The 26255-nt window shown below is 61.8% G+C and overlaps 3 protein-coding genes across 3 annotated transcripts in view; 2 read left to right on the top strand and 1 right to left on the bottom strand.

The window, feature by feature from the left end:
- The first annotated feature begins 4066 nt into the window (after positions 1–4066).
- SLC38A3 (solute carrier family 38 member 3) lies at positions 4067–13618 on the top strand. Its single transcript, XM_015874659.1, has 16 exons — positions 4067–4234; positions 8493–8669; positions 9381–9462; positions 9543–9658; positions 9763–9836; positions 9914–10006; positions 10087–10168; positions 10801–10883; positions 10958–11016; positions 11091–11258; positions 11335–11414; positions 11481–11581; positions 11672–11796; positions 11981–12125; positions 12207–12310; positions 12520–13618. The coding sequence occupies exons 2-16, from the start codon at positions 8560–8562 to the stop codon at positions 12622–12624; spliced, it is 1527 nt and encodes a 508-aa protein (XP_015730145.1). The 5' UTR covers positions 4067–4234; positions 8493–8559; the 3' UTR covers positions 12625–13618.
- A 645-nt stretch (positions 13619–14263) lies between these two features.
- GNAI2 (G protein subunit alpha i2) lies at positions 14264–24367 on the top strand. The gene is made up of 9 exons (XM_015874654.2): positions 14264–14454; positions 19644–19686; positions 20066–20207; positions 20511–20671; positions 22214–22342; positions 22541–22670; positions 22852–23005; positions 23683–23878; positions 23967–24367. The coding sequence occupies exons 1-8, from the start codon at positions 14337–14339 to the stop codon at positions 23871–23873; spliced, it is 1068 nt and encodes a 355-aa protein (XP_015730140.1). The 5' UTR covers positions 14264–14336; the 3' UTR covers positions 23874–23878; positions 23967–24367.
- The window catches only part of GNAT1 (G protein subunit alpha transducin 1), a 4133-nt gene continuing 1698 nt past the window's right edge, over positions 23821–26255 (bottom strand). Inside the window, exons 5-8 of the mRNA XM_015874655.2 lie at positions 26071–26199; positions 25867–25996; positions 25636–25789; positions 23821–25459 (exon numbers count right to left, since the gene is read on the bottom strand). Coding sequence (XP_015730141.1) covers positions 25269–25459; positions 25636–25789; positions 25867–25996; positions 26071–26199 — 604 coding nt within the window. The 3' untranslated portion in view covers positions 23821–25268. The remainder of the gene's footprint in view (positions 25460–25635; positions 25790–25866; positions 25997–26070; positions 26200–26255) is intronic.

Raw genomic sequence — 26255 nt, 5'->3', positions numbered from 1 at the left:
CACAGCACCGCACAGCACCGCACAGCACCGCACATCACAGCACAGCACAGCACATCACAGCACCGCACAGCTCCGCACATCACGGCACGTCCCGCCGCCGCCGCGCGGGGGCAGCCGGGTCCCGTCCGCGTCTCATCGCTCAGCCCTCGGGGCGGCCCCGCTGGGAGCGGCGGGGGGCGGGCGGGGGCTGGACGGGGCCGTCCGTTGTTTATTCGGCCGTGGGGACGGCCCTGGGAACGCGGGGACGGGCGCGGGGACGGGTCAAGGCCGTGGGTGCAGCCAACGGGAGAGAGGGGAGGGGAGAAAGGGGAGAGAGATTAAAGGGGAAAAGGGAGGGGAGGAGGGAGGGGTTGGGGAAGGTGGGGTGAACGGGGAGAAGGGGAGGAGGAAGAGGGGAGGAAACGGCAGGGGAAAAAGAGGGAGGGGGAGGAAAGGGAAGGGAGGAAAGGGGGGAAAAAGGAGGAGGAGAGGGGAAGGATGGTTACAAGCCCTTCAGAAGGGATAGACGAGGAAGGAAGGGTGGCGGTGTGGCCCTTTATATTAAAGACTGTTTTGAAGTTGAAGAGCTTGGGGTTGGGAATGCTAAAGTTGAGTGCCTGTGGGTAAGGAAAGGCCTGCAGGGGTGACATCTTGGTGGGGGTCTGTTATAGACCACCTAATCAGGATGAAGAGATGGATGAAGCGTTCTATGAGCAGCTCACAGAAGCTGCACGATCACCAGCACTCATTCTTTCATTCAGACTGGGGATGAGTGGCTGGATGACTGGAAGGATGAGGGGAAGGGGTAGAGGAGAAAGGGGGAAAAAGAGGAGGAGGATAGAAGGAGGAAAGGTAGAGGAAAAGGGAAGGAGGAGAAGAGAAGGAAGGGTTTGGGAAGGAAAGGATGGGGGGAGGAGTGGAGGCAAGGGAAGGGGGTAGAGGAGGAGGAGAGGATGAAGGGGAAAGGGGAGGAGGAGGAGATGGAGTGGAAGAAATTGAGGAAGAAGGGGAAAAGTGGAGGGGAAGAGGGGGATGCAGAGGAAGGGATGAGTAACAGGGGAGGGTGAGGATGGTGGGGACACCGCTGTCATGCACAGGTGATGGATGGCCCAGCTCCGTGCTGCTCTGCACAGCCTGCATGCTGGGAAGCGTGCTGGGGGGGCCGGGCTGTGAGCAACCCACAGCTACACCACACATCCCTCCCACCCTACACAGGGCCACCTCCTACCCCACTAAACATTAACCCTGTGCCCAGCAGGGCTTGGCTGAGAGCTGCTGTCCCCAAGACCTCGTCCCATGTGTGGCCCAGGCACATTTAGGGACATGTGCAGGGCAGCAGCAGCACCTGCGGCCTCTCAAACTGCTCGAGGGAAAGGCAGCAGTAGGGCAGGACTTGGGGTTATGGGGACAGGAAGGGCAGCAGGGCCTGGAAACAGGGGACACTGGTGGGAACTGGGAGCAGTAGGGCAGCGAGCAGTTCAGGAACATCATTAGGTTGTTTGTTTAGTGGTGATGATCAGCACCTGTGAAGGGCAAACTTGGCAGGGAGCTCAGGAACAGGAGTCTGGGCATGGGGCAGAGACACAGGGACGTGGGGATGCCCAGCCCTGTGGGGCTGTGGGGCAGCAGTGACATCGCTGCCTGGGCTGGGGATGGAGCCGAGCGACGGTGTTGGGTGCAGGAGGGACAATGCCACCCTGGGCATTGCTCATCCCCTCGGTGGGACTCGGGGTTGTCTGAGCAGGGATGGCACACAGCAGCCAGGACCCGGCTGCGCCTCGTCCCCATCCCCACGTCCCTCATCACCGGTGCTGCAGGACGTGCTGGGGAGGCCGTGATTGAGTGCGGTGATAAATCCACCCCGCCGGGTCTGTGGGGCCGTGTTTTGCTCCTGGCTTCTGTAAAGTTAATTGGGTTAGAGTTTCCAGGAAGAAATGAAGGAGAAAAACACTCTCCCGGTGTGTGGGGCCATTGAATGCTCTCTGGCGAGTTATAATTGCAAATCATGTTTTGAAATCGCATTAACCAATTATTCCTTGTTGTTGTTGTGCCCGGCTGCAGGACAGAGTGTGCATGGTGGTGGAGGAGAGTCGTGCCGGTCCCTCCAGCAGGGCAGGCGGTGACACTGGGACCAGAGATACCCGCTGCCTTGTCCCCAGCAAGGAGAGGTGACGGAGGCTTCATGCTTTAGAGGAGCCACGGGGCTGCAGATGAAGCCGTTCCCTCAGCTGTGTGCTCCACCATCTCAGCTGCAGGAAGGTCGGACGCCAGGAAGCAGAGCATGACCCCATCCAGCCCCCGGCACCCGGTGCCCGTCCTTCATGGCTGAGGATGCTCAGAGCTGCCCCGTCCTGGCTGCCCTCATCCAGCACCAGGCAGGGCCGGATCTCAGGGCCACTGATCCCATGCGTGGGCTCGTGTGCAGTGACACAGAGCATAAGGCTGAGGCTGCCTGGGAGCTGGACACAGGGCAGCACTGGTGAGGGCAGATAGAAGGGGCAGAGCACAGGTAGGGGGGTGGTTCTGTGCTTCTGAGTTTGTTCTGTGATTCTCAGCCCTGGGGAGGCTCTGAGGAGACCTTACAGCAGCTCTTCCAGTGCCTAAAGAGGCTCCAGGAAAGCCCTTTTTCCTGTATGGAAAGGGATTTTTTACAAGGACATAGTTGGATAAGACGAGGGGGAATGGCTTTGTACTAAAAAGGGGGAGATTTGGATGAGGTGTTAGGGGGAAATTCTTTGCTCAGAGGGCAGTGAGGTGCTGGCAGTGCTGCCCAGAGCTGGGGGTGCCATCCCTGCAGGTGCCCCAGGCCATGGAGGGGCCCTGGGCAGCCTGAGCTGGGGGGCAGCAGCAGGAATGGGGCTGGGGGCTGTAAGGTCCTTTCCAACCCAACCATGCCATGATCCTATGGTTCTATGATTCCATGACGATGGTTCTATGTGCTCCAGTCCCAGGGCTCAGCGATTTTTCTCCCTCCTCCTCACTGCTCCTATTTCCCACAGAGCCCAGCTGGGCATGGATCTCATTCATCTGGAAGGAGCGGAGCAGCAGCACAGCGTGACAGGGCACAAGGGAGAGGATGACACCGCGGGGCTGAAGACCACAGGCCATATTTCCGAGTCCCGGCGGTCTGAGCCCTGTCTCCATCCCATCCCATCCCCACCAGGCTCACATTGTGGCTGTGTTTGCGCTCAGGGCGGCAGCTCGGGCTGTGTTTACAGCCCCGGACGAGGCACGGTGCCACGTGGCTGCTGGGTGCCCGCCCTCGCTGGGACGGGGAGGGTTAAGCGGATGGAGCCCGGCTCTGGTTGTCCTGACCCCCCCGCTCCGAACCTGGCCGCCTCGCCCCAGCACTCCAGCCAGCGCTGGTTCAGCACTTACGCATGATGCCGTTATTAGAAATTAGTTAATGGATGGCTCCGACCGAATGAGAACTGTGGCAACGGGCACAAGGGGGGGCAGGAACGGCCACGGGTGTCCACGGGGTGGGGAGCGGGACGTGGGCGAGCACCACGCTCGCTGTGTCCATCGATCTGCTGCGTAGGAGAGAAGGGTCCCTCGTTCTGCATGGGACCCAAACGCAGCCCCATAGCGCCATGTGGGGCAGGCCTCGGGGGCGGCGAGCTGCCTCGTTGGTCGGTGGTGCTGCAGCATTAAGGGCTGTGTGAGGAGGAATCCCGCAAAGCAGGCGGCCCGCTGGGTGTGATGGCACAGGAACAGCCACCCACGGAGCCCCAACGCTGCAGGGCAGATTTCCCCCTAAGCAGAAGCCCACGGCCACCAGCGGGGTGCAGGGGGAGCGAGCAGGGCTCTGAGTCCCACGCAGTGTCCACAGTAAGGGAAACAGCAGCCCCGTGCTCCTCGGGATGCCCTCAAAGCAGAGATGTCCTCTTTAGGGGCCTTTTTGGGGGGACAAACCCCAGTATTTCATTGGTGAAAGGTGCCCTCAGCGCAAGCAGGGAACCCTGGAGGGGTTCCGGGGGGTGGGGGGACAGCAGTGTCCCTCTGCCCCCCTTCTCCCCCCTCTCCGGAGTCACCCACATCGGTGCCCGCCAGTTCCCAGCCCTCGCACCTCCCCCTCGCCACCGGCCTCCCTGTAGGTCCGCTTTAACGCTGCACGGAGATTGGGAGCCGTGGAACGGGGGCGGGCCTGGGCTCCCGTTTAATCCCCGCTCTGTCGGGATTAGACTCGGTAATCTGCCGGAGGCTCGGCACGCAGCTAGGCCTGGCAGCGAGGCAGCACCGAGGGGACGGGCAGGTAGGACCGACGGGAGCCGCATCCCCGCGCTCTCCCCGCTTTCCCCCTGCCCCGTGCCGGGAGCGAAGGCTGCAAATAAGTTCCCCCCCCCTCCCGCTCCGTGTCACCCCCTCGCCGCTCACCTCCTCCTCCCCTAACTCCAAAAGTTCCTCCGGAGCCCCGAGCCGGGAATGCTGCAGAAGGACGGAGCCGCCTCCGCCCCGCGGCGTGCTGCCCCACGGCACGTTGCCCCACACCGCGCCCCACATCGCAGTGGCTCGCAGGTGGCACAGCCGGAGCAGCGCAGGGGCTGTTTGCTTTGCTTCACCTCCCTCTTCCCTCTCCAGCTGCTGAAATCCTCCCACAACGTAGAATAAAAATCCGGCGAATGCCCGTAAAAAGGCAGAGCTGCAGCCCCCGGGGGGAGCCCCGCCGCCCCTCGCTGTTCTCAGCCCGCTTTGCTCGCAGCGGCCCCTCGGATCCCCCCACCTCCCTCCCTTATTTTTTTTCCTTCTTTTTTCCCCCCCCTTTTATTTTCCGCTTTAATTTTTAATCAGCCGTGCCAGCGGGGTGTGTGTATGTGTGTGTATGTGTGTGTGTGTGTGTGTGTGTGTCTGTGTGAGAGCTGGAAAGTGCTGCGGCCGCATCGGATGTCAGGGGCTCCTACGCGGTGGGGCCGTGTGCGCCGTGCGGGTACTTATAGGGCAGAGCGCAGCGCTCCGTGTGTCTGCGGGATGGCAGCAGAGCTCCTGGGGAAACTGAGGCACCGGAGCCGGGCTCCGCTATGCGGGCACACGGGGCGGCCCCGGGCCTTCAGGGCTGCCGTGTCTACGCGGAGCAGGAGAAGGGAATTTTCCATTGGCAGCCGGCTGGTGCCCGAACGTGGCGGTCGCATCTGTCGGCTCACGGGCCGCCACCGTGACACGGTGCCCCGCCGCCCGCCGTGCCCCCCAGCGGCGGGTGGGGGTCGGTGTGGGTGCCCGGGGCTGGTATCGGGGTGCTGCTGCCGCACGGTGCCCGGTTCAGGTGCAAAGGTCCCGCGGCGCCCGGCTGCGCTGCAGCTGCACCGCACTGGGGCAGCGGCCACGGCAAACAAACGGGCCCCGGCCGAGGCTGTTTTCCTTGGCGCGGGGGGACCGGGGGGAGGACTGGGATCCCACGGGCTCCTCGAACTGAGAAAACAGAGGCCCCTGCCCTCTGTTTTCTCACCACGGGATCCCGGCCACCCCCGCATCCGCGACACCGCGGGGCTGCTGACGCAGAGCTGGGGACAGCTGTGACCCCGGAGGATGGCGGTGCGTGTTTTTGGGCGCTGGGTGGTGCCCCATGGAGGTGTGCTTTACACGTGTCATCCTTACCAGGTGTGATGGACAAGCTCAAATCGTGGTTTCAGGCAGTCTGCGTGTTTAATCCCTGTCCCTTCCAGGTGGCATCAGCTCTGCCACGCACTTGGCACCTTTGTCCTGTGCCCCATGCTGTGCCCCCATAGCCCTCCAGAGGGGGATGTGCCAACTGTGCCACCTCTGCTCGTGGTGCCACTACTGTCCCCATCATGTCTCCAACCCCAGCATGTCTAGTGCTGGAAAAGGGTCGAGCTCCATCCCAATGACACCAAGCACCACTGGTTTGGAGTGAGTATGCGTGGCACAAGGGCTTGGCCAGCTCAGAGCGGACCACGGCCACCAGCACGATGGGGCTGCCCATGGCCACGGTGTTGAGACATTCAGAGGACATTTAGTCCAAGGGAGCCTCTCCCTGTCCCGTATGGTCATGGGGCCTCAGTGATGACAGTGGGGTCATGGCCAGGCCTGGGGCTGCAGGAGGTGTGCCTAAGGCTGGCAGGCCACTGGCCACTAGCATGGTGTGTTGTCCCTCCACCCTTCGGCTGAGTGCCCATGCTGGGCTCTGTGGTGCTGCTGGATGTTCCCCTCTGTCCCCATTGCATCCCCAACCCCATTATATTCACCACTGGACTATGAGGAGAGAGGGAGCGGGGAGGGGCTACCTCGTGGTGGTCTCCTATCTCCTGAGGGTCTCCGCCAGAGCCATTTTTTGCCCACAGAGGGCCTCACCCCAGCAGGATGAAGGGTGGCTGTGCTCTCTGTGTTGGGAGATGGGAGCGCAGCACGTAGCTAAGAGTAGGGCAGGGTGCTAAATTTAGGAAGCCAGGTCAGGAGAAAAACACAGGTCTGTGTTGTGCTGGGCTGGGGGAGGGCAGACAGTGGTGGTGTGAGGCTGCTACAGGGAGCCCAGGCAGTGCCAGCAGCCCTGCCATCACCGTGCTGCCGTGCCTCCGAGGTGCTGCTGCCGTCACACTGAGCTGGGAACATGAGAGCACCGCGATGACACCCGAGTAGTGCTGGAGCCCATGGGCACGGGGGGGTGTGCAGCCCCCATCCTGGTGCTGGGTTGCCAGCACTGCGGGGCAGCAGCTGCTGCTGCTTGGCGCTAAATCCGGATTACAGCACCACAGTGCTGCGTCCCCCACCCTGGTGTGCTGGATTAACGGGTTGGGGTCTGGGCACTGCGGAGCTTTGGGGCTCAGGGTGTTGGCTGTGGTACATGGAGTGGCACCGAGACAGGGGTGGACGTGGAGTCACTGAGCTTGGTGACATGTGATGGTTGGACCCACGAGAGCTGCTGGCACAGCAAGAGGCATCACTGCGGGCACTGCTCCCCTGTGGGCACTGCTCCCCTGTGGGCACTGCTTCCCTGCTGTCCCCGGGTGGTGTTGGTGCCCACCGCCCCGCTATGGGCAGCCCCGTGAGGCCCCAGGCTGAGGGCCACCGCCACGCCATCTATTTGCTGTTCTACAGAACCTTATCACAAAGCAAACAGAGTCCACGAGGGGCACGACCAACGCGTCACTTGTCCCTCGCCCCTTCCCCAGTGCCACCAGCAGAGACCAAAGGCCGGCAGGCGCAGAGGTGCCAGCGCTGCCGGCGGGAGGAAGCCGGGGGCGACGCTCACAGCATGACAAATGGGGCCGGCTGTGCTGGGGGAGGCTGGCGGCTCCTGGACGCAGCCATAAGCAGGAGGAGGAGGAGGGGGCTGCAACGGGGGGCATGGGCACCTCACAGCTTGGCACTGGCTCTGTGGATGGACACTGGGGGCCGGGCGAGGGACGTGCCGGCGGCGGTGGGAAGGAGCGGAGCTAACGGCAGCTCTGGGACGTGCTGGCAGCCCCGTCTGTGCCTGGATGCAGCCCAAGCTGAGGCCCAGTGGAGGGGATAAATCATCACCCAGCGGCAGCTTGTGGTTTCATCTCTTCCACCACGGGGCTTGGCTTTGCTGTCCTGGGGCCCTGCTGTGCCTCAGTTTCCCCACCTGGACAGGTACCATGCAGAGGGGTGGCCTGGTGCTGCACTCCCACCCGTGGCTCAACCCCTTCACCCTCCAGTGCTAGAAGATGCTGCTGGGCTGTGTGGCCTGGGGCGACCCCAGGGCTCATTGGTCCCCAGGTGGTGGGGACAGGGCAGTGATGGGACTGACCCACAGAGGTCGGGGTGCTACAGCCCTTCCCTTGTGTGCCTGGAGTCTGCTGTCCCTGTCCCCCCCCACCCCCCCCAAGCCTGCGGTCTCAGTACTGGGCAGAGACACACACAGAGCCAGGCAGTCCCCAGGACCACTGCAAAACCCCAAGTGCTGGTGTGTGGGATGGGTGCAGTCCCTGATCTTCATGGGGACCCGCAGCAGTGGGGTGATGGGGGCTGTGTCCTCCTGGGGCTGGGGACCATCCTGCATCCCAGCCATCCCACCCTGAAGCTGGATGATGCATCTGTACCTATGGATGGGGCTCCTGGGTGTGAAACCCTGGGTGGGGAGGACTCCCATCACAGGGTGGCAGGGACACAGAGGGTTGCAGGGGACAGCGGGGGGCAGTGGGGCCACGGCCCGGCTGCCAGCCTGCCCCAGAAAGCAGCCCTGTGCCGTTTCCCAGCGGGGCGGGGAGGGCTGGGCACTCACAGAGGCTGCTTTGTGCCGCTTGCCAAGGCGTCCCCGCTCAGCAGCCCGGCCGCCATCCTCTGCCAAGGACTCGTCTCACAGCCTTGTGCTTTCCTGCTCTGCCGGTGCCAGCCCTGACGTGCCCCTGAGCCCCCGGCGCAGCACCCGGCAGCACTAGAGCTTCACACGGGGGTCCCTGAGCTCCCTGCCCCATCCCACACACTGGTGCTGGGAGGGAAAGTGCTGCAGGAGGCTGAAAGCTCACAGGGGACGCGCGGGGGTCCCATCCCTATTGCTCCCAGTGCTGCCTTGCTGACAAAGATTCCTCTTCCAGGATCTGCATCTCCCACCCTGAGCCGGACCCCACACCTCGCCACGCCACGAGGAGTCCTGCGCCTGCCATGGAGGGCCCAGAGCTGCCCGTCCAGGCTGAGATGGTGGAGCTGGTGCCCAACGGGAAGCACACGGCTGCACTCAGCACGACCAATGTCCCATCGCTGCCTGGTGACAGGTAGGGGCTTGGGACAAGCAGCTTCTTCAGCTGGGGCTGGGCACCTGGCTGGTGAGCCAGTCCCCTGCTTGGGGCTGGGGGCTCTGGGACACTTGGGGTGCTCAGCTTTCTGGGGATGCTTGGGACACATGGGACACTTGGGGTGCTTGGGTTGCTTGAGATGCTTGGGGCACTTGGAGCACCTGAGGCATGGATTCATGTAGAGACTGGGATGTTTGGGATACTCAGGGTTCTTGAGTAGCTCAGAACACTCAGGGTTCTTGAGACACTTGGCATGCTTAGGGTTCTTGAGGTTCTTTGGGTACTCGGAACACTTGGGTTCCTCGGAGCACTCAGGCTGCTTGGGGCGCTTGGAGCACCTGGGGTGCTTGTAGTACTTGGGGGGGTACAAGGCGCTTTGAAGGCTTGGAAGTCTTGGTGTGTTCAGAGCACCTGGGGAGACTCAGGAATCTCCAGGGACTTGGGATGCTGGGCTTGCTCATGGCACTTGGAATGCTCAGAGTGCTCAGGGGCTTGGGGCACATGTGGGGTTCCCAGGGTGCCTATAGGACTCAGGGCATTGAGGAGCTTGGAGATCTGCTCTTGAGGCTGAGGGTGCTTGGGGTATTCATGGGGCCCTGGGGAGCTGGGTGCTGTGGGGTACTGCTGGAAGGGCTGCATCCAGCCCAGCTCTGCTCAGCCCAGCTGCCCTGCTCCTCCCCCTGCACCCAGGTTTGATGAGAATCAGTGTGGAGCGGAGATGGAGGAGTTCCTGCCCCACGGCTCTGAGAAGAAGCAGACGCACTTCACTGATGTGAGTGGCAGTGTGGTGCCCCCTGGGTGCCCCCCGGCAGCATCCCCCCCTTGTGTCACCATCCCCTCTTTGTCACACAGTTTGAAGGCAAGACGTCGTTCGGGATGTCTGTCTTCAACCTGAGCAACGCCATCATGGGCAGCGGCATCCTGGGGCTGGCCTACGCCATGGCCAACACCGGCATCATCCTCTTCCTGTGAGTGCTGCCAGGACGGGGGCCTCATGGTGACATGGGGACTGATGTCCCCTGGGTGCCGAGGTGCCCGAGGAGCGGCTGGTGACAGCGCTGTCCCCTCGCAGCTTCCTGCTGACGGCCGTGGCTCTGCTGTCCAGCTACTCCATCCACCTGCTGCTGAAATCCTCGGGCATCGTGGGTGAGTGCAATGCCCCCTGCCGTCCTCACAGCCCCATCTCACCTCTCAGCCCTCACCCCTGTGTCCCCATCCCACAGGCATCCGTGCCTATGAGCAGTTGGGTTTCCGAGCCTTTGGCACACCGGGCAAACTGGCTGCAGCCATTGCAATCACACTGCAGAATATTGGAGGTGAGCGCAGGGCATGGGATGTGGAGGGGATGTGGGGACGTGTGGCAGCCCCCCACCACGCTGCTCTCTTCTGCCCGCAGCCATGTCCAGCTACCTGTACATTGTCAAGTCCGAGGTGCCGCTGGTCATCCAGACCTTCCTCAACCTGGAGGAGAAGACCACGTGAGTGTCACCCACCCCGTCCTCCTCCCACCCCATCCCTGCCCTGGATTCTGCTCCAGCTGTGCAGCCCCTGGCAGGGATTAATGGCATTAAAGCCACTGCTATTTTTGATCACTGTCGGTGCTGAATAAACCCCCAGGCAGGATTAGTCCGGGATGAACTTCCAATCCCTGCCCCTCACATCCTGCTGGGATCAGCCCACCTGTTCCTCCTCCTGTGGGGCACATTGCCCCAGGGGTGCCGGCATGGGGGGTCCCAGGCATGATGGTACTAGGGGTCCCCGGAGGTGTGAGCACAGAGATCTCTGTGGCTTCAGGAGGTGCCCCTTCCCTGGGACATCTCGGAGGTGCAGAGATGTTGGCCTTGGGGTCCCACAGCAGAGAGATCCAGCCCCAGGGGTTGCCATATCAGCTATCCCTGGATCTGCCATCTCACATGTCCCCACAGATGATGCTGGTGCAGGGATGCTTCATGGCCTCAAGGGGGTGCCTATATTCCTGGGCACACAGGCTCAGAGGACCACGGGTGCCAGGCCAAAGATTTCAGGGGTGCCAGCCCTGTAGAGGGCAGAGGGGTCCTCTGAAGCTTGCATCCTACATCGGGTGTGAGTATGTCCTTGTCTCTGCTTCCAGGGACTGGTACCTGAACGGGAACTACCTGGTGATCCTGGTCTCCGTCACCATCATCCTGCCTTTGGCCCTGATGAAGCAGCTGGGTAAGTGGGGGCATGAGTGGGCATGGGACTTGGGGGGGATGGTGGCTGTGCCCATTGCTCTCCTCTCCCCCCAGGCTACCTGGGCTACGCCAGTGGCTTCTCGCTCAGCTGCATGGTCTTCTTCCTCATCTCGGTGAGCACAGGGCAGGGATGTCACTGTGGTGAGGGGGCACCCAGAGCCCCCCGCTGACACAGAGTCCCCCCCAGGTCATCTACAAGAAGTTCCAAATTCCCTGCCCGCTGCCTGAGCAAGAGGGGAACATCACCATTGGCATCAACGCCTCCCTGGGTGGCGAGCACTGGGATGGCCCTGCAGCTCCACTGCCCCCCGAGGTGGAGGCCTGCACCCCAAACTTCTTCACCCTCAACTCCCAGGTAGGTTTGATTCCACAGTGGGGGCTCCTGGGGGGCACTGGCAATGGGTTCCCAGCACTCATTGCACATTCTGCAGACAGCGTACACCATCCCCATCATGGCCTTCGCCTTCGTGTGTCACCCCGAGGTGCTGCCCATCTACACAGAGCTGAAGGAGTGAGTGGTGGTGGGGCTTGGGGGGAAGTTGTGTGGGGAGGCCGTGCTGACACCCACTTCCCACAGCCCTTCCAAGAAGAAGATGCAGTGCATCTCCAACATCTCCATCACCGTCATGTACCTCATGTACTTCCTGGCCGCCCTCTTTGGCTACCTCACGTTCTATGGTGAGCTGTGGGGTCAGGGTCATGGGGAAACAATGGGGACACCCATAGGGGTGGTGGTGGTGGTGCTGACCCACATCCCTGGTGCTGCAGGGCGCGTGGAGTCGGAGCTGCTGCACACCTACAGCCGGGTGGACCCCTTTGATGTGCTGATCCTCTGCGTGCGGGTGGCCGTGCTGACAGCTGTGACACTCACTGTCCCCATCGTCCTGTTCCCGGTGAGTGTCACCATGGGTCACCCTGTGGCCAGCTCTGCTCATCCCTCAGAAGTGTGAGGGGAAACTGAGGCAGCAGTTGGATGGTGCCCTGGGGACAAGGATGGGAAGGTCTAACAGGCACCAACGGCCCTGCAGGGATGGGATGGCTCTGAGGATGGTGTGTGACATGTCCCCGTGTCCCCAGGTGCGCCGTGCTATCCAGCAGATGCTGTTCCAAGGCAAGAACTTCAGCTGGATCCGCCACATCGCCATCGCTGTGATCCTGCTGACCTTCATCAACCTCCTGGTCATTTTTGCCCCCTCCATCCTTGGCATCTTTGGGCTGATTGGTGAGTGGCAGCACTGCCCCGTCCCTGTCACCCAGCTGTCCCCCAGGGCTCACCCTGCCCACTGGTCCCTTCCTGCCCTAGGTGCCACCTCTGCCCCCTGCCTCATCTTCATCTTCCCGGCCATCTTCTACATCCGTATCATGCCCAAGGACAAGGAGCCCCTGCGCTCCACCCCCAAAATCCTGGTAAGCCCTGGGTCCCCACTCCAGGCTGTAGGGACTGCACTGCTGGCCCTGTGGGGTGACGCAGGGGATGTGGGGATGAAGGCACGGGGACAAGGGAGGGATGGGGTCTCCTGGGTTCTCAGTGGGGTGGGGGCACTCTAGCTCTTCCCTGCTCCCCATGGGGCACAAGGGGCAGCCCCCACCCTGTTCTCTGTCTCTGTCTCCCACAGGCTGCCTGTTTCGCTCTCCTCGGGGTGCTTTTCATGATCATGAGCCTCAGCTTCATCATCACCGACTGGGCCACAGGGGGGGGACGGAGTGGCGGCAGCCACTAGCCACCCTGGTTGCCCCCCCCGACCCCCCCCCCCCCCCCCCCCCCCAGTCCCCACCAGGACCCCCCGGGGCTCCCATCTTTGCCGCCTGCCCTTTGCCTGAGGGGGCATATGGGGGACCCCAGACCGTGCCCACCCCTCCTGGCTCCGCGCCTCAGTTTCCTCATCTGTGCAATGGGGAGACCAGCGCTTCCCTACCTCACCAGGGGCCGAGGGGACGGGGCCAGCCTGGCCCACAGGCACCCGCTTGTCCTCAGCTGGCCCCAAGTCCTGACAGCAGTGTCTGTAGGGCTGGTGGCCAGCACCTCAGCAGTGCCCGTGCCACCCCCATGTCCTCTGCTGTCCTCACCCCCTGACTGCCAGCTCCTCGCTGGCATGTGGTGCCCAGGGAATGGCTGGTCCCGGTGCCACTGGGTGGGAACCTGATGATCCAGGGGCCAGCTCGGGGAAGGTGACACGTGCCAGGGCCGGGTGCTGCCGGCATTGGGGTGGGTGCACCACATGGGTGCTGGTGTGGGGCACGGAGGTACGTGGGGCGGCACAGCTCGGGCTGTGGGATGCTCCCTGACACCAGGGTGATGGGCACCACTCGGCCCCGCAGTCCTCCCACCACCCACCCGTCTGTCCGTCCATGCCATGGGCAGCTCCCAGCCACGCCAAGGGCCAGGCCGCGGGGGATGCGAGCAGGCGGTGAGGGGGGGCCGGGGGCTCGCCAAGTAAATAAGAGACCTATTTTTATATGGGGGTGGTGGAGGCTGGGATGCTTTTTATAAATACTGTATATAAGAGTAGTTCTTTTTTAATGTGTCGCGCGGCTCTCGGGAGCTCCGAACCGTGTGCGGGATCGGGGCGGTGCTCGTCGTGTCACCCCGGTGTCCCCGCACCCACGGCCCCCCCACCCCGCCGCGCTGTTAAATTATATGTGGGGATGAGCGCCGTGCAGGAGGAGCGCGACCGAGCGGATCCGTTAAAGTAATAATAAAGGATACAAATGTGAGACGTGCCCGGTGTGGGGCGGGGGGGGGGGGACCGCGGGGACAGCACGGACGGGTGTCCGGGGAGGCCCGAGTACGATGCTGGGGCTGGGAGTGGGGACACAGCGCCAGCAAGAACGGCGACAAAGCGGGGTTTGGGATTCACGGCTCTGGGAAACGGGGTGCAATGGGGAGCTCAGCCTGGCGAGCGGAGCGGGGACGCCGGGGGTGGCTCCGTGCTGTGAAGCCGTGAGATGTGGCAGAATGAGCCACGGTGGGGATGGAGAAGGAGAGTCTGGGTCACAGCGCGTCCCATTGCACCGCCACCACCGACACCCCGTGCCCTGGGCATGTCTGCTGTGGGGCACGTGGCGCTGTGCATCATGCCTGCCCTGAAAGGACCCACAGCTACTCACTGCACATCTGTCCTGCTCACAGCACGGCCTGCCCCACATCTGTCCTGCTCACAGCACGGCCTGCCCCACATCTGTCCTGCGGAATGAACGTGGTCCTGTGCACATCTGTGCCGGGGATCACCGATGGCGCAGCCCACATCTGTCCGCACTGCATCACATCACATCGCATCACAGCCCAACCCAGCGCACCCAGCCCGTCCCCTTCCCTTTCCTCTCTCCACGCCCCCCGACGGAACCCCCGCCCTCCCCACAGGCCCCTCCCCGCCCCGCCCGCGCCGCGCAGGGCAGGGCAGTGCCGGCAGAGCGCGGAGCGAGGGGCGCCGCCATGGGCTGCACGGTGAGCGCCGAGGACAAGGCGGCCGCCGAGCGCTCCCGCATGATCGACCGCAACCTGCGGGAGGACGGCGAGAAGGCGGCCAGGGAGGTGAAGCTGCTGCTGCTGGGTGAGCGTGGCCGCCGCCCCCCGGGCATCCGTCCCCCCCGCTACATCCCGCACCCCCCTCCATCGCCGTCCCTCGGGCGGCTCCGGCGCGATTCCCCCACCCGTGATTTCCCACCCTCTTTTGGGACAACCCTCAACTTCCAGCTCCCCGCCGACCCCCCGCATCCCCGGGGGTTCCCTTCTCAACCCCCCGCCCTCCCACCCGAGGTGCTGCGGGGTCAGCCACGCCCCCGGGTCCCCATCGCAAAGGCCCCGGGTGGGATGCAGAACCCGCGGGCATCCCCCCATCCCCCCATCCCTCCATCCCTCCATCCCCCCATCCCTCCCCTCGCTGTTTCTGTTGCTGTTTGGAGCCGCCCCCCCCCGCTCCGGCCCGAAACGCAGCGTTTATTTTCTCCCATCTCGCTGTTATCTCTGGGGATGGGGGTCCCTTAATGCAGCCCCGGGGCGCTGGATGGGATCGGGAGGAGCATCCCTCCTTTCCCCCCTCGCCCCCCCCCGCTGCCGTCGGGGGGAAACGCCGGCACAAAATGTCTTTTCTCGTCGCCTCCTTCAAGAGAGGAAGCCGAGAGCAGCAGGAAGTCGTGGTGCAATCAGGCAGCGGCCGATCCGCTCCAACACCGTCCGCCTCGACGAGCGCGGAATGAGCGGAGAAGGGCGGAGCGCGACGGTGCTTCCCCACGGCGGGGTGCGGCGGTGGGGCCGGGCCGTGGGGGTCGGGTTATCGGTGCGAGGGGAACGGGAGAGAGCACCGGGAGCACCGGGAGCACCGGCAGCTCGGGACGGAACCCCGCGGCGTTTTGGGGCGGGCGCGTGGGGCTGAGACCCCGCTGCTGGGGCTGCCGTGGGCTCGGCCTCGCTCGGAGGGATGCGTTCGGCTCCAGGCCGTAGGGTTCCCCATCTCGGGATGGGGCGCAGCGATGCGGGGCTGGGAGCAGCGTGGTTGTGCTCCTTGTTGCAGGGTGAGGCTCCGGTTACTGATCTCGGTGGGTTTCTAAAGCCAAAAATAGAGCGAAACAGCTCCATTTTTTAGTCTTTTTGATTCCTTCCCCTGCCTCAGCAGCTGTTCAAGTGTAAACAGTATCGAAGGCCCTGAGCTCTCGGTGCTGCTTTCTAAACCGAAATGTGTCTGGAAAGGACTTGAGAGCCCACTGGGATGGCTCCTGGTGGGTCCCCATACGGTGCTTGGAGCCCCTCAGCTTGTCCTGGAACCCCCCCAGCTGCATCCGCATCCCCAGAGCACAGCACAGAGCACAGCACAGCACAGAGCACAGCACAGAGCACAGCACAGCACAGAGCACAGCACAGAGCACAGCACAGAGCACAGCACAGCACAGCACAGAGCACAGCACAGAGCACAGCACAGCCCCCAGCTGCTGCCCTGCTCCAGGCGGAAGTGAAACCGTGGTCCTGCAGAATCCTCTGTGCTGCTGCTGAAAGTGCTGTTGGTGTTTGGGGGATGGGGGCTGCCCGCCCGTCCTGCTGCTCTGCGCCCACCTCCCCGAGTTTCTCCCTTTCTGGCTGTTGTGTCGGTTTGATGGAGCAGCCCCAGGGGCTGTCGGTGGGCGCAGGACCTGTGGGCAGCAGCACAGAGAGGAGACCCCCCACCATCCCCTAAAGCTGGATGCATTTGGGATGCGCTCCTTGATGCTCCGCAGCTGCCCCGTGGGCTTTGTGGACACAGTGCTAACAGCCCTAAACCACACCGCCTGCTTGGCATTAAGGAAGAAGAGAGATTCCTTGGCTTCGCTCTTGGGGATCTCTGCCTTAGAAAGCGTTTGGGAAGCCCCAGATGCAGATGTTGCCCTCAAACAAAGCTGGTTGCAGGGCACATGGCTGGGTTTGCAGTGGGGGGCTCTTTGGGGCACGCTGTGCTCAGTGCTGAGGGTGCAGTTTCAGCCCCGTTGTTGGGATGGTTCCGTCGCAGGGTGGGGGCGCTGGGCTCTGTGGCTCCGTCTGTGTGCTCAGCAGCAGAGGAAGGGAGGCACCGGCTGCTGCTTTCAGCTCCGGCGCTGCCTCACGCACCCGCGGGTTTTCCTTCCTCCCTGCTCCCCACCCCACGCTCTGCTGCAGCCCTTTGGTGACATGGGGTTGCAGGGAGGTGCAGGGCTTTAACAGGGGTGATGGTTCTAAGGGAAACCTGACGGGGCCTGTGAGCCACACCAGGAGAGATGTGGCATCCCTGGGATTTCAAGGCCAGAAAGAGAGGAGAACGCTCCCTTCTTTCCTGGAAAAAGGCACAGGAATAGCTTTGTCCAGCTCGGAAAGCCAGCGGGGGTGTGGAGAGGGCTGTGCCCAGCCCAAAGTACGCCCAGCCCAAACCCTCCAACTGTCAGCCCCACACACCCTCCCCACAACGGGTTGTTTTGTTGCATCTGCTCCCTCGGCGGCCATGGATGTAGCTTTGCACCCTCACCAAGTTGCACACCCCCAATTACTCCCCCCAGGTCCAGGCTGTGGCACTGTGCTCACACCTCAATGTGATGGGGGGGCTGTTCCTATGTAACCCCCCCCCATATGGGGTCTGTGCCCACCCCACAGCCTGGGCAGCCCTGGGTGCTGCTGGAGGGTGGCCAGCTCTGTGCTGGGGCCGACAGCTGCTTGGAAAAGCACGCAGCATTGCTGTGGGGTTTCTTGTGTTTGTTTTTTCTTACTTTTCTTACATGCAATTATTTTTAAAGCTCTTTTAGATAGGAAGGAAAATGTGGAGTCCCCTCTTTCCTCCTCACCCCCCTTTATTCTGGGTGGTTTTCACCCAGCTATTGGTGCAGTGCTTTGAAAACCCCATTTGGTGGCTGGGACGTAGCTGGTGCCTTGGGACTGTCCCTGCTGACCCCATCCCTCCTCACCCATCCCTGTCCCCTCGTGGATGATGGTGATTGTTTCCTGTTTTTGTAGTATGCTCTGGGAACAACCATGGCTGCATCCCTGGGGCCCTGGGCTCTGTGCCCATTGGGACCTGGCCCTGTGGGACAGATGGGAGCGATGCTTTGGGGTGCAGAGCCACAACCCCAGCCCTGAAGCGCTCTGTCCTGCCCAGCAGTGGGAAGCTGCCCTGCTCCGGAAGCGTGTGCTGCCTGGCACTCAGCCTATGGATTGTGTCGGGGCTGAATGGCCGGCAGCCGGTGTGTTCCGGGGATTGGGAGCTTCCCCTCACCATATGGTTGTCCCCATCCCTGTCCCCTCTATATGGCTTGCTGGCTTCCCTGAGCACCACGTGGCTTCCGTCTCCCATTACTCACATCCCTGTGCCACCAGTGACCGCTCCAGTGGCCTATTGGGCTGGTCGTGAGGCAAAGGAACGGATTTGGAAGAGATGGCATGGCAGCCTGGTGGCTGCACTCCCAGCTTCTGCACGTGCCCAAGGGCTGTGCCTGTGCCACGTCACTGCCCAGCTGTGCTGTGATCTGCTGCTGCGGGTGCTGTGGGGTGGCACCGCTCCGGCTGGGGTTATTAGAGTTAATGAGGTACCGGAGCACTCCTGCTGAACAGGGATTACGAAAGGAAAAAATGCCTTCCCTGCAGCTACTGTGACTCAACGCCGGGTTTGGAGGCCGCGGCTCCGCACGTGTGCGCCCACACTCCTCCCGGCATGGGCTCCCACAGCGGGCTCGGGGTCATGCCTGCACCCCATTAACAGTGCCATAGGGCCAGCAGAGTGGGGGGGGAGCTATAGGGGTAGCTCTGTGGACTGGGATGATGTGCCGGGCAGGGATACGCTTTGGAGATGCTCAGGGTCAGTGTGGATTGTGCCCAGCCAGGTGGAGGTGGCACTGCAGTGGCTCTCGGTGCCCTTTGTGCAGTTCTGGTTCTGTGGGGCCAAGCTCCGTCCCCGCTGTGAGCAGCAATTTTCCGCGTGGCGTGGCTGGCTGCAGGGCTCCTTTTCCAAAGGAGCCAGGGGAAGCTCTGGGTGGAAAGAAAGCAAGAAACCCGATCCACCGAGCCGAGCCGAGCGCAGTTTTATTTCCGTCGGGTCAAGCCTGCGAGGTTCCAGCCAAATCATATATTTTGGGCCAAATGAGAAACATGTGTCATCCACCGAGTCCCATAACCAGAGAAAGATGCTGCGGGTGGATGCAGGGTCCTGCCTGGGCTGTGCAGCTCCTCCTGGCCCAGCCTGTGGGCAGGGGGACGCCCTGCCTGGAGGACACAGGGCTGTGACCCTTGCTGCTTCCATGGGGTACCTGGAGTCCCAGCACAGATGGTGATGTCCCTTTGTGCTTTGGCTGCAACCTCAGGCTGTGCTCTTGCAGGTTAATTTTAGCATAATCTCCATTTTTTTGAGCTCCTCTTCCCCTTCTCTGGCTGGAGCGCAGCACCCCTGCCATGAGCTGCCTGGGGCCCCCTGTAAGGGTGGCTCTGCTTTAGGGATGTGGCAGTGCTCACACCTTGGGCATGTGGGGACTGTCTGACACCCCCATGGTGCTGTGTGGGTCAGGGGGGACAGGGCTGGCATGGAGGGTGGCCAAAGAAAGAGAGACCGCAGGGATGGATGAGAGAGAATGCACCAAGTGCTGTGCTTTGGGATGTGGCACCCCCAAACAGCACTGCTTGGGGCTCCTGCGATGAGGGTTTGCTCCAGGCTGTTGTCCCTGTGCAGAGAAGGGACAAGGGATGGGCAGTGTCCCTCTGAGCTTCCCCTTTCAGCTTCCCCTTTCTGCAGCCGGGTGACCTCACTCCTTCCTCCCTCCCAGAATGGGGAGGGAGGGAGGGAGCAACAGACGCACACAGCCTGCCAGAGTGGCACATCCCCAATGCTTGGGGTGACAGCAGCACTGCCAACAGCACTGACACATTGCTCAAGCTGTCTGGGTTTTTCCCAGCTGTGCAGAACCCCCTGGGTGCTGTGGCACTGCTCTGGGCTCTGTCCCCACCTGCTGCTTTAGAAATCCATTGGGTTTAACCCAGCGGGGTTAAACCAAACCCTGCTCTGGTCAATGGAAACCCCTTTGGTGGCAGTGCTACTTCTGTGCTGTGCTTCACTCTGTGCTGGAAATAATCACCCTGAAAAAGGGGTTAGATCTGCTGGGTCCCTTGGACTGTTCAGTGGAGACGTCTCAGCTTTCTGGGCTCCTCCCTGGGGGCTGTTTTAGCTGCAGGAGCACTGAGGGTCCCAGTGCACCCCATGGGGGTCTCTCCAGCGGTAGCCCTGGGATGTAGCTCATGGCTTGTGCCTTATGTCTTCCACAGGTGCTGGGGAGTCCGGGAAGAGCACCATCGTCAAACAGATGAAGTGAGTAGCACAAGGACCTGCCCTGTCCCTGCAGCGATGCTGGGGTCATCTGGGCACAGTGACACCGGGGTCGGGCTCTGGGGATGCTCAGGACGGTGCCGTGGTGGCTAAAAGTGCCTTGAGAAAGGCTGGGATGCTCCCAATGGGATTTCTGCTGTCCCATGTGCCCCCATGTCCCTGCTGCCCAGCTCCTCCAGGCTGGGTGCTCTCCAGGGCATGAATATTACATTGGCTGGCAGTGGAAGGGGAGGTGAGCTCGGGTGCCTGCGGTTACTCCGGCAGCAGTGAGACATGGTGAAAGCAAACACCTGACGGGGAGGTGGCAGCGTGGCTGGTGTCACTGTGGGCCGGGCATGCTGACCCTGCCCCCTGTCCCCAGGATCATCCATGAGGATGGCTACTCGGAGGAGGAGTGCAGGCAGTACAAAGCCGTGGTCTACAGCAACACCATCCAGTCCATCATGGCCATCATCAAGGCTATGGGAAACCTGCAGATCGACTTTGGGGACTCCTCCAGAGCGGTGAGTGTCCCTGTGAGCCTGCTGTGCCCACATCCCTTCTGGGAGCAGGGCCTTCCAAAGCAGAACCAGGGCTCCGGTGGCCCTGCCCAATCCCTTCTGCTACTCCAGGACCCCCTAAGGCAGGGAAAACCCAAAGTACAAGTGGTGGGAATGGGGAGGACAGCTGTGCATTTCCTGGCATAGGAGGGGTGATTTTTTACCATTCCTGTGGTTTGTTTTGTTTTGTTTTTTGCCTATGGGCATCTATGATGGGTTGGTGGGGATCCCTGGGGCTCGTGGAACTGATGCCTGGTTCTGCTGCAGGATGATGCCCGCCAGCTCTTTGCTCTCGCCTGCACTGCAGAGGAGCAGGGCATCATGCCTGAAGACCTCGCCAACGTCATCCGCAGGCTGTGGGCTGACCATGGGGTCCAGGCCTGCTTCAATCGCTCCCGTGAATACCAGCTGAATGACTCTGCTGCCTAGTGAGTACCTTCCTCCTCAGCCTCCTCCTCCTCCTCAACCTGTCGCTGTGCTATGGAGCTGTTCTGTGATGTTAGGGTCGGGGCAGCTCTCCCCCAGGTGTGCAGCATCCAAGCTGCATTCATAGAACCACAGAATGGCTTAGGTTGGGTGGGATATTAAAGATCATCCAGTTCCGTCCCTGCCATGAGCTGCTGCCCCCCAGCTCAGGCTGCCCAGGGCCCCTCCATGGCCTGGGGCACCTTCAGGGATGGCACCCACAGCCCTGGGCAGCACTGCCAGCACCTCACTGCCCTCTGAGCAAAGAGCTTCCCCCTAATATCTCCCCTAGGACTCACTTCTTTAAGCATAGTGCCATTCCTCCTTGTCCTGTGCGCACAGGGAAATATCCCCAATGAAAAATGGAGGTGCTTGTTCTGAGTGTGGCACTCAAGCCCTCTTGCTTTGTTGTTTTATCATTTTCAAGTGAGTTTATGCAGCAGAAATCAACATTCTGCTGGCATATGAGCTGGCAAACTGGTGCTTGGGGAGGTAAATTGCCTGCATCTGGTTCAGTTTATCCCCAACAAGATTTAATAAATAAGTTAATCTGCCTAAAGCACGATTGCTCTTCTGCACTGAGAAAACGATGCCTGAAAGCCTCTACTGGAGGAGCTCAGCTGTGGGCTCTTGGAGCCTGGTGTCCTGTGGTGCCACGTGGGGTGGTGGTGTCCTTTAGGAAGCGCCTGTGCCCAGTGGCATCCCTATGGCCGTCCCAGCAGCAGGAAGGTCAGGCATTGCTCAGTGCCCGCATCCAGCGGCTGGGGTGATGCCCTGTGCCGTGCCCAGGCTAAGGACAGGGAGCTGTGTGCCTTCCCTTCCCCTCCCGGTGACACAGGGCCGAGGTCCGAGCCCAGCCCGGCGCTGCCTCCCCGCCGCTCGCTTCCTGTTTTTGTGGCAGCCGCGGGCCGGGCGATTTCCGGCTGTTTTTGAGCTCTTAGTGGAGGTGTGTGTGGCTGTGTCACCGCCGAGCTGCCCCACGCCCTCTGCGGGGTCCCCACATCCACACTCGGTGTCCCCCCGTGGCCGTATCCCTGCGTCCCATTGGCACAGCCCTGGCTGGATTACAGCCCCGCGTGGCGGGCGGCTGCTTATCGTAACCCAATTAACTCAAGCCGTAGCGATCACAGCTGCTGGGGGTTTGGTGCTGGCCGTGCCGGGGGCCGAGCTCTGCACCGTCTTCCTGCAGGACCGGCCCTTTGTGCGTGTCACTGACTATGGAGGCACGGAGCCAGCAGTGGTTTCCGCTGGGCCGCGGCCCGTTGCTGTGGCGATGAATGCTTTCCTCCTTCCGTTTCCTGGGCTGGGAGCGTCATGGCGGTGCGGGCATGGTCCCCTGGGCCACGTCACCTGCTGGGCCGAGTGGCCCCATCCCCATGTCCCCATGTCCCCGTGTCCCTATGTCCCTGGTGGTGGGGTCTCATGGAAACGCCCGGCTTGGCCTTGAGCCCAGTGTGCCCCCAGCCACCCCAAACCTGACCCCATCCCACCCACCTCCCCCACAGCTACCTGAATGACCTGGAGAGGATAGCGCGGGCCGACTACATCCCCACGCAGCAGGACGTGCTGCGCACCCGGGTGAAGACCACCGGCATCGTGGAGACCCACTTCACCTTCAAGGACCTGCATTTCAAGTAGGTCTAAGTGCAAACCCTCGGCGTGCCGGCCCGGTGCTGAGCTGCTGCTGGAGATGGAGGTTGGGGTTGGCCAAGCAATGCTGCACAGCTCCCCTCTGTGCAGAGGGCATCACCCCGCTCTGCTGGGAGGGCTGAGGCAGGGCTGGGGGTGCAGCAGTTGGGGTGCTGTTCACACACACTGCCATTGCCCTGCAGGATGTTCGATGTGGGCGGCCAGCGCTCGGAGCGGAAGAAGTGGATCCACTGCTTCGAGGGGGTGACGGCAATCATTTTCTGTGTGGCCCTGAGCGCCTATGACCTGGTGCTGGCAGAAGATGAGGAGATGGTGAGCAAGGGGGTGGGCGTTCAGCTGTAGGGTGCTCCAGGAGATCCCCACCCCATGCTGCTACCCCACTGTGGTGGCTGCTGGCCTGGTGCAGCAGTGTGGGGTGCCTGGTGCCCAGCTCCAAGGCCAGTGGCTCGTGGTGTGGCAGCACATTCCTGATGTGGTGCCCTTCCTCTGATAGAACCGGATGCACGAGAGCATGAAGCTGTTCGACAGCATCTGCAACAACAAGTGGTTCACGGACACGTCCATCATCCTCTTCCTCAACAAGAAGGACCTATTTGAGGAGAAGATCAAGCACTCCCCCCTGACCATCTGCTTCCCCGAGTACACAGGTGTGCAGCAGGCAGTGCTGGCCCTATCAGGGCTTCATCTGCTGCTTCCCCTTGCATTGGGGTTCCAGAATGGCAATGGGGATGGTGGCTCTGCTGGCTCTGGGTGTGGGGTCCCTGCTTCAGCAACCTATGGGACTCCTTGCAGGGAATCCTTAGGGCTGGTGGGGTGGTCCTGAGGTCCTGCTATGAGCATTGCATCTCTAACATAGTGTGGTGCAGCCTGAGGCAGAGGGGTGGCCTGTGGTACTGTGGAGTTGGGTGGCACTTGGGGTGCTGTGGGGACAGGGGAGGGGTTTGGGAAGGAGTGGAGGAGCTGGGTTAGGAACAGCCCTGGTTTAAGGCTTATTGGGTGCCCAGGCTGCACCTGGACATGCTCTTAAAGCAATGTGTGGATAAAGCAGAGGTGATGAAAAGAATAAGAGGCTTAGGAAGCCGCAGGGGCTGAGATGGAGATGGGCAGTGAGGGAGCCCTGGGGCTGCAGTGTGCACCCTGTGAGCGTGGTGGTTACTCTGCCCTGCCCTGGTGCTCGGGCTGGTGGCATTTTGGGGAGCTGTGTCCCAATGTGGCCACTTGGCTAGATTAGTGAGGCAGCTTCGTGGGAGGATGAGTTAAACCCAAAGCCCTTTGGGGTCTGGGGGGCTGTGGCACATCCCCAGCATCATCTCTCCCTCCCCAGGTGCCAACAAGTACGACGAGGCTGCCGGCTACATCCAGTGCCAGTTTGAGGACCTGAACAAGCGGAAGGACACCAAGGAGATCTACACGCACTTCACCTGTGCCACCGACACCAAGAACGTGCAGTTTGTCTTTGATGCCGTCACCGACGTCATCATCAAAAACAACCTGAAGGACTGCGGGCTCTTCTGAGGGCGGTAAGAACCCACAAGTGCCGTCCCCATCCCGCTGCCCAGCACCTCCCTGACCCCATCCCCATCCCGCTCATGGCTTGCTCTCTCCTAGGACGCACCGATGAAGGGAGGACCGTGCCCAGCGATTCTGCTTCTCCTCTGGTTTCATCCCCCAACCCTCTAAAGAGACGTTTTGGTGACGGCCGTGGTGGCAGCGGTGGGGATGCTCCGCCTGCGACGCCTGACCCAGGGCTGTCCCCGCTCGCCCCCGGTGTCCCCCCGCCCCCCTTTGCCTTTTGGGCTGGGGACAGGAGGATTTCTCTCTCGGTTTGTAACCGGTCGCCATCTCCCCAGCCTCTCCTTTTTATTCAGTTCCGTACCGTTTACATCCAAAACGCCGTGTTTGAAGGGGGGCCGCGGAGCTCCCGGCATCGCAGGGGCCGGTGAGGGGACCCCCCCCAGGAAACACGACCGAAAACATTCCTTTTAATTAATAACCAGCAAAAAGAAAAACAAGCAAAAAGACAAGCCACACACACACACAAACACCTACCCATACACACCCACACACACACACACACCAAGCTTGGTTTACGTTGCTTTTTAAAGAAACCTTTTTAAGAAACTATTTAAAAGCATCAAGTGCTACGTGGTCGCGTCGTCTTCGTGCAGGTAATGCCGAAATCGTGTGCCTTGCAGGGGGGTCCCCTTTGTCTGGCGCCGGGCTGGGGGGAGAGGGCTGGTGCCCCCCTGCCCCTCTCTAATAGGGCCTAGCAGGTAGGGCTAGCTGTGCCGGGGGGCAGACCCTGCTGTATGGGGCTGCCCTCCCTCCCCCCTCTGTCCCTCAGCTCCTGCTTTTCCCACGGGATGTTTTTTCTGAATTGTTCACATGGTTTGAGATAATAAAATGTAGAAAGAAAAAAAAGGAAATATGAGTGATCACCTACCCCCCCCCCCCCCCCCCACCCATGTCAATGTGGGGGGTGATGCAGCTGCTTTCTTCCTCCTCTGTGGGTCTCTGTGGGGGAGGGGGGATGTAGGAGGGGCTTGGCAGCATCTGAGGTCACCTTTGGGTTTGAGGTGATGTGTGGGTTCAGAGCCCCCCCGTGGGTGCCCATAGGGGGGTCCCTTGCAGGCTGGCACTCACCTGGGGCTGCTATCTTGGAGCTGTGGTGCTGTTCCCAAGGGCATCCCGTGGTCCCCAGGGGGATCCAGCACCCCTCAGTACCAAGGGATGCCCTGGGACCCCAGGTGTCCCCAGCACCCAGGGGTGTATGCAGGCGGGGGGATGGCTGGTGGGATGCTCTGGAGCTGTGCAGGTCACATTGCTGGGGTTTGGGGACAAGCAGAAGCAGTGGCAGAGGGTGGGCAGGGGCACCAGGGGGTCGGGGGGGGGGAGCATAGGGGCTGGGGCTCAGAAAAGCCCACAATCCTTGAGGTTCTCCTTGATGATGATGTCGGTGACGGCGTCAAAGACGAACTTGACGTTCTCGGTATCAGTGGCGCAGGTCATGTGCCAGTAGATCTCCTTCACGTCCCGCCGCATGTTCAGCTCCAGGAACTGCAGCTTGATGTAGTTGCCAGCATCATCATAGGTGTTGGGACCTACAAGCAGGGCCATGGGTCCCCAGCACCCTGCAACCCTTATATTCCCCTGCCATCACCCCACAGCCCAGACCTTCAGCTGGGTGCTGAGGGTGCTGGGTTCACCTGATGAGTGTCTGGCAAGGGGTGCCAGCACCCAAACCCCCCATGCAGGGTGTGAGCGTGCCTGCCCTCACCGTCATAGTCAGGGAAGCAGATGCTGAGGTGCGCCTTCTTGATCTTCTCCTCGAAGAGGTCCTTCTTGTTGAGGAAGAGGACGATAGAAGTGGTGGCGAAGCACCTGTGGTTGCAGATGCTGTTGAAGAGGTGCAGGCTTTCGTGCATGCGGTTCTGTGGGAGGACACAAGCCCTGTCAGCCCCCTGTCAGCCCCCCAGCCCACCCAGCACCCCTTGGCACGGCCACCTACCACTTCATCATCCTCCACCAGCACCATGTCGTAGGCACTCAGTGCCCCGCAGAAGATGATGCACGTCACCCCCTCAAAGCAGTGGATCCACTTCTTGCGCTCTGATCGCTGCCCCCCGACATCGAACATCCTGCAGGGCAGGACCAGGGGGCTCAGCATCCCCCTAATACCCCTCACCCCAGCACTTGGGGGCTCAGCCCCTACCTGAAGTTGAGGTCCTTGAAAGAGAACTGGGTTTCGATGATGCCGGTGGTTTTGACACGGGAGCGCAGCACGTCCTGCTCAGTGGGGACGTAGCCAGGGGTCACCAGGCGCTCCAGGTCCGACAGGTAGCTGATGGGCACAGTGTGAGGCACGTCCCACCAAGGGTGCCCCCAGCCACCTGCCCA

The sequence above is a fragment of the Coturnix japonica genome, chromosome 12, assembly GCF_001577835.2.
Source record: "Coturnix japonica isolate 7356 chromosome 12, Coturnix japonica 2.1, whole genome shotgun sequence".
Taxonomy (NCBI): domain Eukaryota; kingdom Metazoa; phylum Chordata; class Aves; order Galliformes; family Phasianidae; genus Coturnix; species Coturnix japonica.
The sequence above is the reverse complement of the archived record's forward strand: the minus strand, read 5'-3'. Positions and strand labels throughout refer to the sequence as shown.

Coding starts and splice junctions, on each gene's coding strand:
- SLC38A3 (XM_015874659.1), top strand. CDS start 8,560: ATGGAGGGCCCAGAGCTGCCCGTCCAGGCTGAGATGGTGGAGCTGGTG. Junction 9,463..9,542: donor AGCAGACGCACTTCACTGAT/GTGAGTGGCAGT, acceptor TTTGTCACACAG/TTTGAAGGCAAGACGTCGTT. Junction 11,259..11,334: donor TCTTCACCCTCAACTCCCAG/GTAGGTTTGATT, acceptor CACATTCTGCAG/ACAGCGTACACCATCCCCAT.
- GNAI2 (XM_015874654.2), top strand. CDS start 14,337: ATGGGCTGCACGGTGAGCGCCGAGGACAAGGCGGCCGCCGAGCGCTCC. Junction 20,672..22,213: donor CTGAATGACTCTGCTGCCTA/GTGAGTACCTTC, acceptor CCTCCCCCACAG/CTACCTGAATGACCTGGAGA. Junction 23,006..23,682: donor CTGCTTCCCCGAGTACACAG/GTGTGCAGCAGG, acceptor CTCCCTCCCCAG/GTGCCAACAAGTACGACGAG.